At 46.9% G+C, this 15182-nt stretch overlaps 1 protein-coding gene and 1 long non-coding RNA gene across 8 annotated transcripts in view; one reads left to right on the forward strand and one right to left on the reverse strand.

Moving 5' to 3' along the window:
* Positions 1-15182, reverse strand: part of LOC144807864 (uncharacterized) — a 544498-nt gene that overhangs the window by 95842 nt on the left and 433474 nt on the right. The gene's annotated exons all lie outside the window — the stretch shown is intronic.
* ETV6 (ETS variant transcription factor 6) overlaps positions 1-15182 on the forward strand; it is a 299142-nt gene that overhangs the window by 69329 nt on the left and 214631 nt on the right. The window contains exon 2 of one of the 2 annotated variants that reach the window (XM_078673411.1): positions 8163-8295. In XM_078673411.1, coding sequence (XP_078529537.1) covers positions 8163-8295 — 133 coding nt within the window. The remainder of the gene's footprint in view (positions 1-8162; positions 8296-15182) is intronic. The other variant, XM_078673418.1, reaches the window with a different exon arrangement.

Consider the following 15182-nt stretch of genomic DNA (forward strand, 5'->3'; position numbering starts at 1 on the left):
CTTTTCGCCTCTGGAGTATGAGTGGGTCATGAGTCTAATAAGTATACATACCACACCATCCTTGTTTAAATGCTTCATTGACAACTAAGATGAGACCCTGGTGTTATGATGGAAATAATTGCTTACTTTTCCTCACATCATTTTATATTGTACTGCTGCCATTTGCAAAGACATTTGGTGCACTTTGCTGTCTCCGGGGTGCCTTTTCTCAGTTACCAGAGCCAAATGGCCAGCTTTCTTTGTGTCGGTCTGTTGAATGATTGGCCTGCAGTGTAGTATTTGACGATTGGTCCTATTATATGAAGAACGCTGTGTAGTCCTATATACCCATATTTACATTTTACATTTAGTCTTTATTATGTGTTTTGCGTCTCCATGAGTGATCCTTTTGACTATGCCGTTCAACTCTTTGCATGAGGTTGTATATTTGACCATTACTCTGCAATTTGAGTTGTGTCTTGTTGTTAAGAGGCATCTCATTGGTAGCCGTGGTGTATGTGTGACGGTAGATTGGCTTATGCATTTTGTTGTGCTTTTGGGTGCTGGTATATTTGATGATTGTGTTGCACTGGTAGGGTGCCTCACTTTGCCAATGTATACTGTTTGAGCTGAGTTCTGAATTTGAGGGAAGCGGGTGTTTGTGTTATCAATGCCTCTTGAAATGTTGAGCTCTGGAGTTCTGATGCACATGGGTATTATCAGGTTATAGTGTTACAGTTCCTTTGTGCTCCATAAGACCCCTTTCAACCCACAACTCCTGAATACCATCTCTGCAATATACAAACAGTACTTGTAATCAAAGTACCTGAGAGCACTGTAGTCTTCCTGCATAGTTGCTCTTGAAAGGCTGGTCTTCATAAGACTCACCCAGTTTCTATCTCCGATCACCCGATATAATTCCTCAGTTGCTTTGCTCTATCCCATGTATCCATCACACTCGTCCACCACAAATACCCACGATCCATTCTCATCCATGCTGATCTTTTGTGTCACCTTTAGCATTTCAGTCTATGGCATCTAAATAAAATGTGTGATCAACTTGGGCATCTCTAAGACTCTGCTCTCTTGGGCCGGTTGATTGAACGCCATGGATGTTTGTTGTGATTGGATCTTGAGCTGGCCCACATGTGCTGCTGAGGCTATCTCCACCTAAACTGCCGCTCTCCACTCCTACTACTGACCTCTTTTAGTGTTTTGCTTGGGTTGAGGCGTTGGTGCCGGTGGGGTGCAGCGGTGCTTCTTCAGTGGTGCCTAGTGCTTGGAGCTTGTTGGTAACCAGGGTATAAAACCATCTGGAGGCCCTAGGGGTAAATTACCTTGCATCCCCATCATCTTTCACCTTGTGGCTTGTTAACTTAGCCTGCCTGAGACATATGGCTTTCTTCATCTGCCGTGGACTTTTGGAAGTTGTTGGGTGTGGTGTCTCCTGCCTGCAGTGAGGCGTATTTTGAGACCTGTGCTTAGGTTTTATGTTTCTTTTAAACACTTTCCATTCTGACTGCATCATCTTTGCTTTTTCAAGTCAAGTTTCTACCTCCTCTTCACCCCAGTTATTCTGTTAGATTCTCTTTTTTTTATTTATTTAACTTTTTCTTGCTTTGTTCTTTGCAGAGATTTTATAATCCATAAATATATCTAGTTTAATTTTTGTACGGCGCAGTACAGATTTCAATAAGTGTTGAATGCTCCGGGTGTTCAGAAAAGAGCTGTAGACCTATCTCTTTAAGGAGCATTCCGCCCACCCCGTGCATTAGTATTTAACCTATTAAATGCCTCATTATAATAGCTATGTACCATGTTCTTGCGCTCTCGCCCCCGTTATGTGTTTTGTTGTTTCCTAATCCTTCCAAGGTTTGCTCTGTACAAGCCCTGTGACATGTATACATGCATACAAAAATACATCAACAAGTCCTGCCTCGTGGTTTGGGCAGTTCTGTACCAAGGCCCTGACCTCTACCATCACCTGCTCGCTCCCACCCACCTCCCAAGGGAACATGAGGCGTCCTCGTCACATTGATGAGCGCTGCTTCGGGGATGAGAGGAACGCTGTGATCACATCACCTTGTGCCATCCCTAATTTCAACTCCTTCTCCCTACCTGCGTTCCCCTATTGAATGCCCTCTCTGGACTTCAGAGCCGTCACCACATCAGGCACCTCCAGTAAACTCGAACACATCACTTCTGACGAGGAAGAGTCTCTTTTACTGCCTCCTACCACCTTACTGGAAGGCTTAGAAGACTTATGGGTCACGCTGCTATCCTTCTTGTCATGTAGTGTCTGTTTCACCATCCAGCAGATAAAACAAGAAATGATGCTTGACCTTGCCTGGTAGGTCGCCCCCCCCCCCCGCGGCAGCTCTGCCTGCACCCCTGCTGACGACTACTGCCGCCGCTGAAGTCGAGGCCCTCCACGACCCGCAGGCTACCACCTGCGCATCATCCCTGGTGGCCAGTGGTGGCCTTAGGTTCGTATCCGCTCTGTTGTGCCTGTAACTCTGTCTGCCCGTGCTCTTCTGTACCCCGCTGCCCCCCGCTCGCCGCTTTCCTTCTGTGCCCCCTTTTTTGATTCCGTACCGCTTTACTTACTTCTGTGCCCCTTTTTGATTCTGTACCCCTTTTACTCACTTCCGTGCCCCCTTTTTTGATTCTGTACCCCTCTGCCTTGTCTCCTTCCCGCGACCGTGCCGCTTCCCTGCTCCCGTCCCCGCCGCTGCTTCCCCTGCGACCCTGCCCCCTCCGCGCCCATTCGCTGCCCCTGACACACGCCTCCCGCCTCCCAGCTGCTCCTTCCTCCCCACCTCCACATATATGGCAGCCGTGCCGCTGGAGCGGCGAAGGCGCACCTAAGGCAAGCCCATCTGCGCCTGTCCGCGCTTGGACCGCGCCCAGCGCCAGAACCCCTGCCCCCGCACCAGCCATGAAGACCGCCTCCGCTACGACGCAAACACCCTTGTCGCTCTCAACCCCGCGAAGAACCCACACCTGCTGCAAAGCCTCCTCGAAGCGCACCCACGGTCCCTTCGCCTGCTGCAACTGCAGCTTCTGCCTCAAAGGCGCAGAGACACCCGCAACGACGGAACCCAACCAGATTAGATGAATCCTGATCAACACCCGCTCCGCACGCAAACACGCCGTTGAGCTCTGGGACCTACTCGACACCACGTCGCCTTCCTGACCGAGACCTGGATGAACAAAGCCTCCTCCCCAGACCTTGACATAGCCATCGCCGATGGGTACAAGATCACCCGCACAGACTGCACCAATGGAGCCGGAGGAGGAATCGCCATCGTCCACAAGAACACCATCAGGGTCTCAACAAACACCAACGACACTCTCAGCACCGCCGAACACATGCACTTCCAGATCCACACGGACCGCAAGATCACCCTAGGAGGCACCCTTGTCTACAGACCACCAGGACCCCGGCCACAATTCTGCGACTCCATCGCCGACCTCATCAGCTCGCACTTGCTGGCCTCCACCGAATACATCCTCCTCGGAGACCTGAACTATCATCTGGAGAACAACAACAACAAACACTCCTCCACCCTGATCGACAACCTCGCCAACCTCAGTCTAAAACAGCTTGTCACGACGCCGACCTACACTGCCGGTCACACGCTTGACGCTTGAGGCTTCTCCTCAAGCCCCCACGTCGCCTTCAGCCACGCCTCCGAACTCACCTGGACAGACCACCACGGCATCCACTTCTCCTTCCGAAAACCCTCACACGCCAGATCCCCCGCCGCTGCTGGGGCAAAGTCACTGAAGAACAACTACAGACAAGCCTCGCACTCAACCCACCGACCAACCCCGACGATGGTGCACTCACCCTCAGACGCTGGATGGACTGCGCCAGCACCTTAGCCCCACTGAAAAAACCCACCAACAGAGACACCAGCAAAAGAGCCAGCTGGTTCACCCTTGAACTCCTAGCTTCAAAGCGCACCTGCCGGAAATTGGAGAACATATGGCACAGCGACAAGACGCCAGACAGCCGTGCTGCCCACATAGAAGCCATCCGCAACCACCACCACCTCATCAGGACCGCCAAAAGGACCTCCTTCACAGACCACCTTGACAATAACGCACACAACAGCAAGGAGCTCTTCAACATCGTGAAGGAACTCCCCAGCTCCAGCGCCAACGACATACCGCTATCGCAAGCCCTGTGCGACTCCCTCGCCACCTTCTTTCACCGAAGGATCACAGACATCCATGACCGTTTCAACCGCGGGCGACGCCTACAGGCCTCGACACGCCGGACCCACCGCACCCCATCAACCACGACTCCCTGACAACCTAGGCTAACGCGAGCAACGAGGACACAAAGACCATGGGCACAATCGGCTCCGGATCCCCATCTGACCCTCTCCCACACCACATATTCAACAAAGCCAGCAGTTCCATTGCACCCCACCTGCGCAACATCATCAACCTCTCCTTCGAGACCGCTACCTTCCCTGAGAGCTGGAAGCACACAGAGATCAACGCCCTACTGAAGAAACCCAAGGCGGATCCGAGCGACCTCAAGAACGTCCGGCCCATCTCCCTGCTTCCGTTCCCAGCAAAGGTCATCGAGAAGATAGTTAACATCCAGCTCACCCGTCACCTCGAAGACAACAGCATCCTGGACCCCTCCCAATCAGGATTCCACAGCACCGAGACCGCCCTCATCGCCGCCACAGACGCCATCAGGATCCTGCTAGACAACGACGAGGCGGCGGCCCTCATCCTCCTAGATCTCTCCACCGCCTTCTACACCGTCTGCCACCGCACACTATGCACGTGCCTCCACGACGCAGGGATACGAGACAAGGCCTTGGACTGGACCACCTCCTTCCTCACCGGCAGAACTCACAGAGTCCGCCTCCCCCCGTTCCGGTCCGAAGCCTCCGAGATCATCTGCGGTGTCCCACAGGGATTCTCCCTCAGCCCGACGCTGTTCAACGTCTACATGGCCCCTCTAGCACGCATCGCCCGACAGCACGACCTCAACATAATCTCCTACGCCAACAACACGCAGCTGATCCTCTCCCTCACCAAGAACCCTCTCAGCGCCAAATCCAACCACCACCAGGGAATGAAGGCCGTCGCCGACTGGATGAAGGAAAGCAGACTTAAGCTGAACTCAGACAAGACGGAGATCCTCATCCTCGGGCCCAACCCCTCAGCATGGGACGACTCCTGGTGGCCCGCATCACTGGGGACACCCCTGGCTCCTACCAACCACGCACGCAACCTGGGAGTCACCCCCGACTCGAAACTCACCATGACCAAACAAGTCAACGCAGTCTCCTCCATCTGCTTCAACACCCTCTGTATGCTCCGCAAGATCTACAGATGGATCCCGACTAACACGAGGAAAACAGTCACCCAAGCCCTAGTCAGCAGCAGACTCAACTACGGAAATGCCCTCTACGCCGGAGCATCGTCCAAGCTCATCAACAGACTGCAAAGGATCCAGAACGCCTCTGCATGCCTAATCCTCGACATCCCGCGCCGCGACCACATCACCCCACACCTGAGGAACCTGGACTGGCTCCCCGTCGACAGAAGAATCTCCTTCAAGCTCCTGGTCCACGCACACAAGGCACTCCACAATACCGGCCCAGCCTATCTCAACAGTCGACTCTCCTTCTACGTACCCAACAGAAAACTCCGCTCCGCTGACCACGCCCTGGCCACGGTCCTGCACATCCGTAGAACCACTTCCAGAGGCAGGTCCTCCTCCCACCGCACCGCCAAGACCTGGAACACCCTCCCGCTCAACCTACAATAAACCGAAGACCTGCTGACCTTCAGGAGACGACAAAAGACCTGGCTCTTCGACCAGTAGCAGTGTGGGTTAGCAGCTTAGATATTGGCCAGGCCCTATGATGCTGTTTCTATTCCATTCCACAGCACCTCAAAAACCAAGCTGTTGATTCTAGCGGTCTTGTTTTGTTTTAAGTAGGGATTGTGTGTTCTGGTGTGATGCACCATAACGCCAGCCACAAAATCAAAACAAGCAAGGTCTTGTAGGCAACCTGGTAGGCCCATGGCAGAGCTGGGTCTGGGTCTGGTATGCGACCACTGTAGGGGCCTGTGTATGACCTCATGGTCGCAGGTTCAAATACCAGTAGGTCCACTCAGCCTTTCATCCTTCTGAGGTCGATAAAATGAGTACCAATGCTATTCAGCGCCGAGATACCCTTGGGTGAACATGCGCTTTACACATACACAATATATTATGTATGGAAAATGTACCTTTTGAGAGAGCACTACATTGGCCACCTATTGTAACCTATCCGGATGGATCATAATTAAGAGGAAGGGTTCATTTGTTAACCCGCACATCACAGTATTTACTGTGAATCTCAAGCTTTTGCTTATTCATTGTACATTCGGCTTTCACCTGTGAATCAGAACTTCATTACAATTCACTGATTCAAAGAATAGATGCGGCAAGATCCAAATTTCTAAAACCAGAGAAATAACGTGCAATCTCCGGAAAATAATGTTCATAAGAAGCGCTGTGAACCTGGCTGAACTGGTGAATCCTCTTCCTGGCACACGTACCATAAGCAAAGCAAACACTTGCATAGAACTCCCAGATCATCAAAGGGAGGAAAGTTGGACCTGTGTGGCTGAAGGTTGTGAAGTTCCCAGCCCCAAAACGAGTGTCGCACTCAGGCGTGTCTCCAACCGTCCACCTGAACGGAGAGTCAAGCAAGATGTCCTCTAAAACGCAGGCCCAGTGGCCCCCTATCTACTACAGACTGCACTTCCCAGGTCCTTGAAGGACAGGTCAGGAAATCCAAATCTGAAAGGGGGCAACAGAGCGATTCATCTAGTGTTCTCAACCTTATTACCAACATCCATAGCACTCCCTGAGTATCTTCTCTTCCCTCGTCAATGCAGGTGATTGGGGGCACACTATACAGGGCAAGACTCTAGACTGGTTCACCCAGAGCCCTCCTCATGTGTTGTGCTCAGCTGTCAGTATCATCCTGGTGGCGCAGCCAAGGTGCCTGCTGAGTTGTAGTAAAACATCTGGCGATATAACTCTGTTGAACTGGTTTTGGTCTTTCAGTGGAGGTCTTGTGTTTAAGTACCTTTAAGTACCTTGAAAACTGGTGAGAACCCTATTGTTGTGTCACCTGCGCTACAAAATAAAGTTGAAGTAACAGTCGTAAGATTGGTGTGAAGTACCACCTAAAAAGGTAAAGTGAGGTTCTGACTAGCAAATTCGCATCCACAAGCCTATCTTCTGACGTTTGTGTTTCAGGTAATACTGTTGTGCTTTGTTGGAAATATGCATCACTGCACTGAGCTTGAACTGAACGTTTAATCTTCCATTCTCCATGCATTGTAGCACTGGTCGGCACAGGGTTGTGACAGTATGTCAAATGATACCACAAGTAGGCCCTATAATTGACTGACTGTTGCTTTGCTCATTTGTCCATGCATCCATCCATGCATCAAACACTCTCCTGGACTCATGAAGCAGGAGAAGGGTCATGTTTTCTTACCTTGACTCCAAAGTGAAAGAGGAGACCATATTTTATTTAATTCCAACCCATGCCGACAATACCAGAAAATAGGTTTGAGATATCAAGAATCTAGGTCCCAATTCACAAAGATTCTTTGACTAGGTTCATGGACATTCAGGATTAGGTCACACATAGTCACTTGTGAATCATACCCTAGATGGATCAAATGAACTCACTTAGTAGAAGGCAAAAACAAAATGGGGTAGTGAAAATTACAGCAGTTTATTAATTCATATGTAGCCCCAACCTGTTTATGGAAACATTAATGACAACTGTATCTGTGAAAGGTCATGAATCTCGCTTACACACTCACGTCAGCCCTCTGCTGTCAGGAGAGCAACAACATAGTTGTCAGTTCAGGAATGAGATTCTTTGATAGCACAATAAAAAAGTGTCTGAATGAGGAAATACATAATTCTCATCCTTTTTAATGTATTTACGTTAATCAGTGAAGTGAAATTCACAATTGGAATCCATTTTAGGTAATAGAACTAGGAAAATTGCAATATAAATAGTCTAAACTCGCAGTTGTGGACTATGATCTCCGTGGACTGACATGTTTCTGCCCAGTTGTACCGATTTTCAGCTCTGATCTTCTGTTTATCTTCTTCCTGTTTCTTTTCACAGCAGGAACGGATTTCATACACACCTCCCGAAAGTCCAGTTCCCAGCTACTCCTGCTCGACTTCTCCGCTTCATGTCCCAGGCCACCGAGGACTCAGGATGGAGGAGGACTTCATCAGGATGCCGCCGCACCTGCGTGAGTACATCTCTAACCCTGCCCTGCTGGGACGATAGTGTAGTGTAGTTCCTATATTCCCAATAGGCTCTGCGCATTGGAATAAAATATCCTATAGATGTGACATAGGACTTGTGTCTACTAGGTCTCTATCTAATATATTAAACTTATTTGTGAGTGCCAGCTAGCTCAGAGGTCACTAGAAATTTTCTCGAATGAACAAGAAGGGATTCGTTTCTGACAACCGCATAAACATGACAACTTTGTTTCCCCAAGATAAAACTGATCTTCAGAGTCGTGGAAACAATAGATAGAAATTTCACTCAGTCAATCGTACATGCATCGTTTCACCAGAGGTGCAGAGAAATAGAGAGACTGGCATTTTCAATAAAAGTATTTATTGATCAGTCTTCTTTCTCATGTAGAAGAAATGAACTGCTACAATCGTAATACTGGCTGCAAAATATAATGTGTACAGCAAGAAGAGTATTATAAAATAATACTGTAAAAGCATGGTATGGTTTCTAAACCATAAAATGCATACATGAATAAATAAAGACTAAAAGTACTCAACTGGTGCTTCTAAAATAAGCCTACCCCGATGTACCAAACCTAAGTCTAGTACGAGGGAAGAAGTAAGTGTGGTGTAGCATAAGTTTAGTATTATTTTTGCCAAGAATCTATCCAAGATTTCTCTTGGGGTCGAATCAGCTCCGTACCTTGGTTTAGAATGAAGGAGGTCTGGTATCTCTCGTCTCATGACTTGATTTCCCAACACCCCGCAAGGGGAGCTTGGAAACACTGGAGCTGGATTTCTCGGCAAGAGAAAAGACAGCGTCTCTCTCAGTGCATCTGCTGGAGGCTCGGCTTCCTTCGGCACTTGCTGCAGCAGGATGCGTCGGGCAAGTAGATAGTCTAACTGCTCCAAACCACTGTGTGTTTGCTAGGGCAAATGTGGGCATATTTATACCTTCAAGGTACCGAGTTTGACGTAAAGTTGGACATAATAACGTCATCAAAGAGTCTCAGTTCTTTGAAAACTCCATGAGTTCTTGGACAAATCAATATTCAAGCAAGGGGAGGTCCCTAACTGCTGAACCCGAGTTTTCAAGAAATCGTTTTGGATTTTCGGAACTAGTGGAAGTAGCTATGCCGTATTTGGACTGCATAAGCTATGTCTAAATATGGTTATGATTTCTATGCCTATATAAGGATTTGGTGATTTATACCTATATAAGGGCATGAATTGGGAAAATGACACTAGGGTCCTAAAATGCTGTACAACAATAGCACAGGTGATTGGGGATTCCCAGTCCAAACAAAGTGGCTTTATGTTCAGAGTCTGGTCCAGGCGCTATCTCTGCAATCCACAATGCATCACTGCAGGAAATTAATATTGAAATGATATGTTTCTGGAGGGAAAAGTTTTTTGTTTTGGCTAATTGTACTAAGGGGACTGATACAGAGAGTACAACAAGTAGTGTTCTTTTGCGTGCCAAAATGTAATTAAGACTAATGTTGATGATTTTCAAGTATAATTAGTTAATGTTTCCTGTATGTGTGAGATTGGAAAATGGGACACCCAACTAAAAGCACATATTCTGGGGTAGCAGGTCTTGGTTCGTCTATGTTACAGAAAAAGAGGGCATTAACAGGGGTCCACTATATGTGGAGTTTGTCTTTGTGAAACCCCTCAGAAATTGCAATGGTAAAATGATGAAATTGCTGTACCGGAATTGACATTACTGAGATTTAAAAGAAGAAGCCAAGCAAGAAGACTTCATTTCCTGTCACCCATCAGCACAGGAAATGACTTCTTGGCACCCTGGACCCGCAAATTCGAGACACCAAGTAAAAAACCCTAGTGGACCGCAATGAAGGAAGCTCCAACAGCTGCAAGGAGAGCTCCTAATCCTCAGCCACTGTGAGTAACATTGCTGCCTCCCAACAACTCCTCGACAACCGTTCCTACTTCTTCCTCCGCAAATTCACAAACATCTACAGCAACTTTGCACAACAACCCAATCTAAGAGAACTTATTGCTATCCTACTCACCACCAAACAAGACAGCCACCTGACCGAATGGACAACCCTCACCAGAAACTACACAGCAGCAATTATACGGACCAACCACTCAGGGGCCCCAACTGACCCATGCCTCCACCACATCTACAACCTGAGAATATCACCAATCCGCACCACCCTGACCCACATCATCAACACCTCCATCAAATCCGCCACTTTCCTGGATGAATCGAAAAGTGTAGAAATCAACTCCCTCCTAAAGAAGCGCCCAGCTGACCCAAATCAACTGAGCAACGTCCAACACATCTCCCTGCTCCCCTATCCAGCCAAAGTTATTAACACAGCCATCAACAACCAACTCACAACCCAACTTGAACTTCACCCTCTTCTAGAAAACACACTCAGGATTCAGAAAGAACCACAGCACCGAAACAAAACTCATCGCGGCCATCGGCAACATTTAAAACTTCATGGACCAAGTAGAAACTGTAGCCCTCATCCTGCTTGACCCGTCTGCAGCCTTTGACACTGTCTCCCACAACACCCTAATAAGAAGACTGCACGATATCGGTATAAAAGGAACCACTCTCAAATTGATCCTGTCCTTCCTCACAGGAAGAACCCAAAGGGTCAAGTTGCCACCCTTCACATCAGAGCCCAAGAAATATATATATGGTGTCCCACAGGGATCATCCCTCAGCCCCACTCTTTTCAACATACACGACACTGCTCACCAACATCACCCAATCACAAGACATCACCATCAATCTCCTCCGCCGATGACACCAAACTCATTCTCTCCCTGATGGACAAGACAAACCCCACCAGAACCAACTTCACCAACTGCATGAACATGGTAGCAGACTGGATGCAAACAAACTGCCTGAAGCTCACATTAGAGAAGACGGAAGCACTATTCTTTGGCAACAAGAGCTCACTATGGAATTCCACCTGGTGGCCGTCTGAGCTAAGACTAACACCCACAGACCATGCAAGAAATCTAGGGATCATCCTAGATCACAAGCTCAACATGACTGCTCAAGTCAACGCAGTGTACATCTCCCGCTTCCACATTCTACGCATGCTGCGAACGATCTTCAAATGGTTTCCTCAGAACACCAGACTGACCTTCACGCATGCACTCATCACCAGCAGGCTGGACTACAGCAACATTCTTTACGCTGGAATCTCCAAACTATTCCTACACAGACTCTAGACCATCCAGAACGCAGCCACAAGCCTCCCACTTGACCTCCCATGCTGCACCTACACCGCACCACAGGAAGCTTCAGTGTCTCTCCGTCTTAAGCACAGTCAATTCAAACTTCTCACGCACACATACAAAGTCCTGAGATGGGAGTGCAAGACCTCGTGTGTAAGGTGGTTCACTCGTTCTTCCCGTTTGGAGTTTATCGTTCTCCTTAAGATCCATAAATGAGCAGTTGGCCTCTCTGGGCATCATAATATCGGAAAAAGTTCTCAGTGCCCTGGCTTCAAAAAGTTGACATACTGTTGTGATACCAGAATTCAGAAAGATTAGGATAAGGTGGTTGGGCTGGACTGCCATAGGAAGATGGATAGAAATGGAATATATTGAACTGAGAGCAAAATCTGCAAAACTTTTTTTCAGAAGTATGTTACTAGGCCCTAATATAGTTTTATGTTATGTTTTTCAAAGTTCTGTTTTTGGCAAATGGCCATTTCTGAGTCATACATCCGAATCAGAATTGCTTTTTGGAAAGGACGCGCACAACATGCCCCATCCAAATCATAATTCTTGAACCGTTACTAAACCCATTTAGTGAATCTTTTCGAATCCCTTAACTGGTTTAGCACATTTGAAAAAGGGTTTCAGTGTACACAAACCCTCTGTTTTTGTGAATTGGAGGTCTAGGAGTACTAAACCCTTTGTTCGTGAAGCCATGGGTACTCTAAATGACTTGTGTTCCCGTTACTTTGTTTACTTAGGTAGATGAAAGGCTGAGTACGCCTTGCTAGTATTCATGATCGAGCCATGCAGATAACAAAAGAGGTCCCCAGCAAGTATTCAAAGCACCCAGCTATTTTGCAGGTGTAGTGTTTTATAATTCCTTAAGGAGTGTAGATGGGACATATCCTTCTGGTCATGACCGTCTTACCAAGTTACTCTGGAAAATGTCAAATAGCAATTAACCTTCCATATATTGTCCACAGCAGAAGACAATGGAAGGATTTGCCCAAAACTGCGTTTTCTGCCTAAAGATGATAGCATCTCTCATTGCCGTAGGGAGTATAGTGTACTTGATCTGGTTCTCGCCAAGTGGTGCACTTTAGTGTGTAATGTCACTGTGCAGGCGCATGCATATGGCAGGTATTATGTTAGGTACTCTTTGGAGCCAGGTAATATGCAGTTTCTGTCTTTTAAATTGAAAATTTGGCATCTTGCAAAGTGTTAAGCAAATATGGAATGTATGTTGGGATGTAAGGTGCCTTAAATTTAGGAGCCATGAGTTGTATGTCTCTTAGAATTATTTGCTATGTATAAGGAGTGATCGACACACTTCACCGGATGTCTTACTATGTAAGCTGCATTGAATAAGAGCATACTGTTTTCACAGTGATTGACCAACTGTTCAGAAATTCCCTCGTATATAAGCCAGTCAGAGAAGCACTTTCTAGACTATATTGGAGATATCAGTGACCCGCCAAGCAGCAGGGGGCGAGTGGCTGTGATGGCGGGGTGTGGTATCAAAACTGCCAGCAGATAGTAACAGAGGACCCCTTCCATTGTGTATAAGAATATTGTACACGTCGGAAAGCTTGCCTGTGCAGAATGTGAAGTGTTTCATGGCCTTCTAGTCTAAAGATTTCCAAATAGATCACTGGCATAGGTAACATGGAATCTGTTCTGTTAATTTTGTGAAGCACTGCTTGTTTTGATGGTCAGTAATGCACAGATTTTGGTAAATTAATTGTGATTACAAATATAGAATTTTTCAGGACGCGTACAAACACAGCCAGAATGTCTCTTGTGGTACACGTGATCCTCTTGAGCTGGTGGCGGCTTCAGCAACGCTGTATGGGACAAATTAACAGATTAAAATCTGTACACCTAAACGAAGTCTCTCACAGTATACAGTATTTGCATGAATCCAGGAACAGTCCCCTGGGTCTAAGACCGCTGCTGCCCACCTCTATCAAGAGTGGTCTCATCCCAACATCAGTTGACAAAATGTGCCTTCATTCTATGGAGAAATTCTTCAACATTCTTGTTTTCCTGCTTCTTTTTGACTCACATGAACATTGAGAGTTTTCAGGGTAGGAGGTGGCATCTCCTGCGGGTGTAAATTTGGCTTGCGTCAGAGTCTTATCTCCTCTCACAAATGGCACAGGAGAATTTGGTAACATAAAAACAAAACCCCAGGGCCCTTTGTAGCTGGATGTTGCGACAGCCAGATTTGTCTGAATTCAGGAAGTGAACAACCACTGCCAGACCATACCGGCTCAGCGAATTGAGGGCACCTTGCCTGGGTTATGATATGGTTATTAATCCTTGAAAGTAATTGCCTGCGCTTGTCCATTGGTGCAGGCCTGTAATTCTTGAATACTGCACTTTTGCAGTGTGGGGATCTACATATACCATATTCGCTAATATGCAAACTTGTTGCATGTTTTGTGCTTTAGAGGTTTGGGATTTTGGGATTAGTGGCACCCAGTGCTGGAACGTAGTGGTAATCTCACAGGATCCCTAATCCAGCATCTATTTGTGGCCCAGATCGGGGATCCGGCCGACCCAGAGAACCATGCTGCATTTGTCCTGGCATCCTTTTCTGACACTGGGATAGAATTCAGCTGTGCCCGCAAGTTGTCTGTGTTCCCTATGGAGTAGCAACCTGCAGGCAGTTAGAGGCTTTCTTATTTTAATATCCAGCTGGGTCCAAAACAAAGGCCTGATTTTAAAAGGCCATCAGATCAGTCCTCCTTTTGTTCAAGTGTCATCCTGGCTGGGAGCCATCTGGAGCCTAACACCTAGATGCCAAAGGAAATGGAACGAAACAAAGCGTATAGCTTATCACTTGACAATTACTTAAGAGAAACTATTGAAGGCATGTTTTTTTAACTTTGTTCAATAAGAATGCAAGATGTATCTTTATATGAGTAATTACACAAATATTTGACACCTACAATTTTTTTATTTAATTCTTTTATACTTTTATACCAGTGCAGCGTGTCCGAGTGCGTTCCATCACACAGAGAGGCACAATAAATCCTACAAGTGTGTAAATCAATGTATAGGAAATGTTGCATAAGTCAATGAGGGTTATATAAGGAGTAGGGATCACATATCATCCATGGGTTCGAACAAAGGCAACCGGTCCAGGGATCCTAGGTCTAGATAATGATTCCTAAAGAATTAGAAGGTGAAGCAACTATGCTCGAAGCTCTGGACCGTGATAGCTTTTCAAAGTCAAGTAGAGTTATATATCTAGGAGCTTATGTTCGTTCCTTTTGAACAAGTAATTAATCAACAAGGATAAATCCTTATTATCAAATGTTTCGCTGATAGAGGGCTATTATACCATTTCCAGTAGTTTGCCGCTTAGTTAATCCATTTCACTCTTGGTTTATTTCATAAGTTTTTATTGACAGAAAGGTAAACAGCCAACACGTGTTTCGCCCTATGTTGCAGATCACGCCAGGGCTTTCTCAAGGCTGTAACAAAATAGTAATTCAATAGACAGCAAAGAAAAGAGGGCAAAAGCTCTTTCAGATCTTTTTGTAAAAATAAAAACTCTTTGAAGTTTCTCTGGCTTTTGCCCTCTTTTCTCCTCTCGTTCTGTCACCAGCATTCCTGATTGTCTTGCTCACTCTTTGGGGTCACTCTTTGCTTTCTATATAGTACT

Source organism: Lissotriton helveticus, chromosome 1_1 (assembly GCF_964261635.1).
Source record: "Lissotriton helveticus chromosome 1_1, aLisHel1.1, whole genome shotgun sequence".
Taxonomy (NCBI): Eukaryota; Metazoa; Chordata; class Amphibia; order Caudata; family Salamandridae; genus Lissotriton; species Lissotriton helveticus.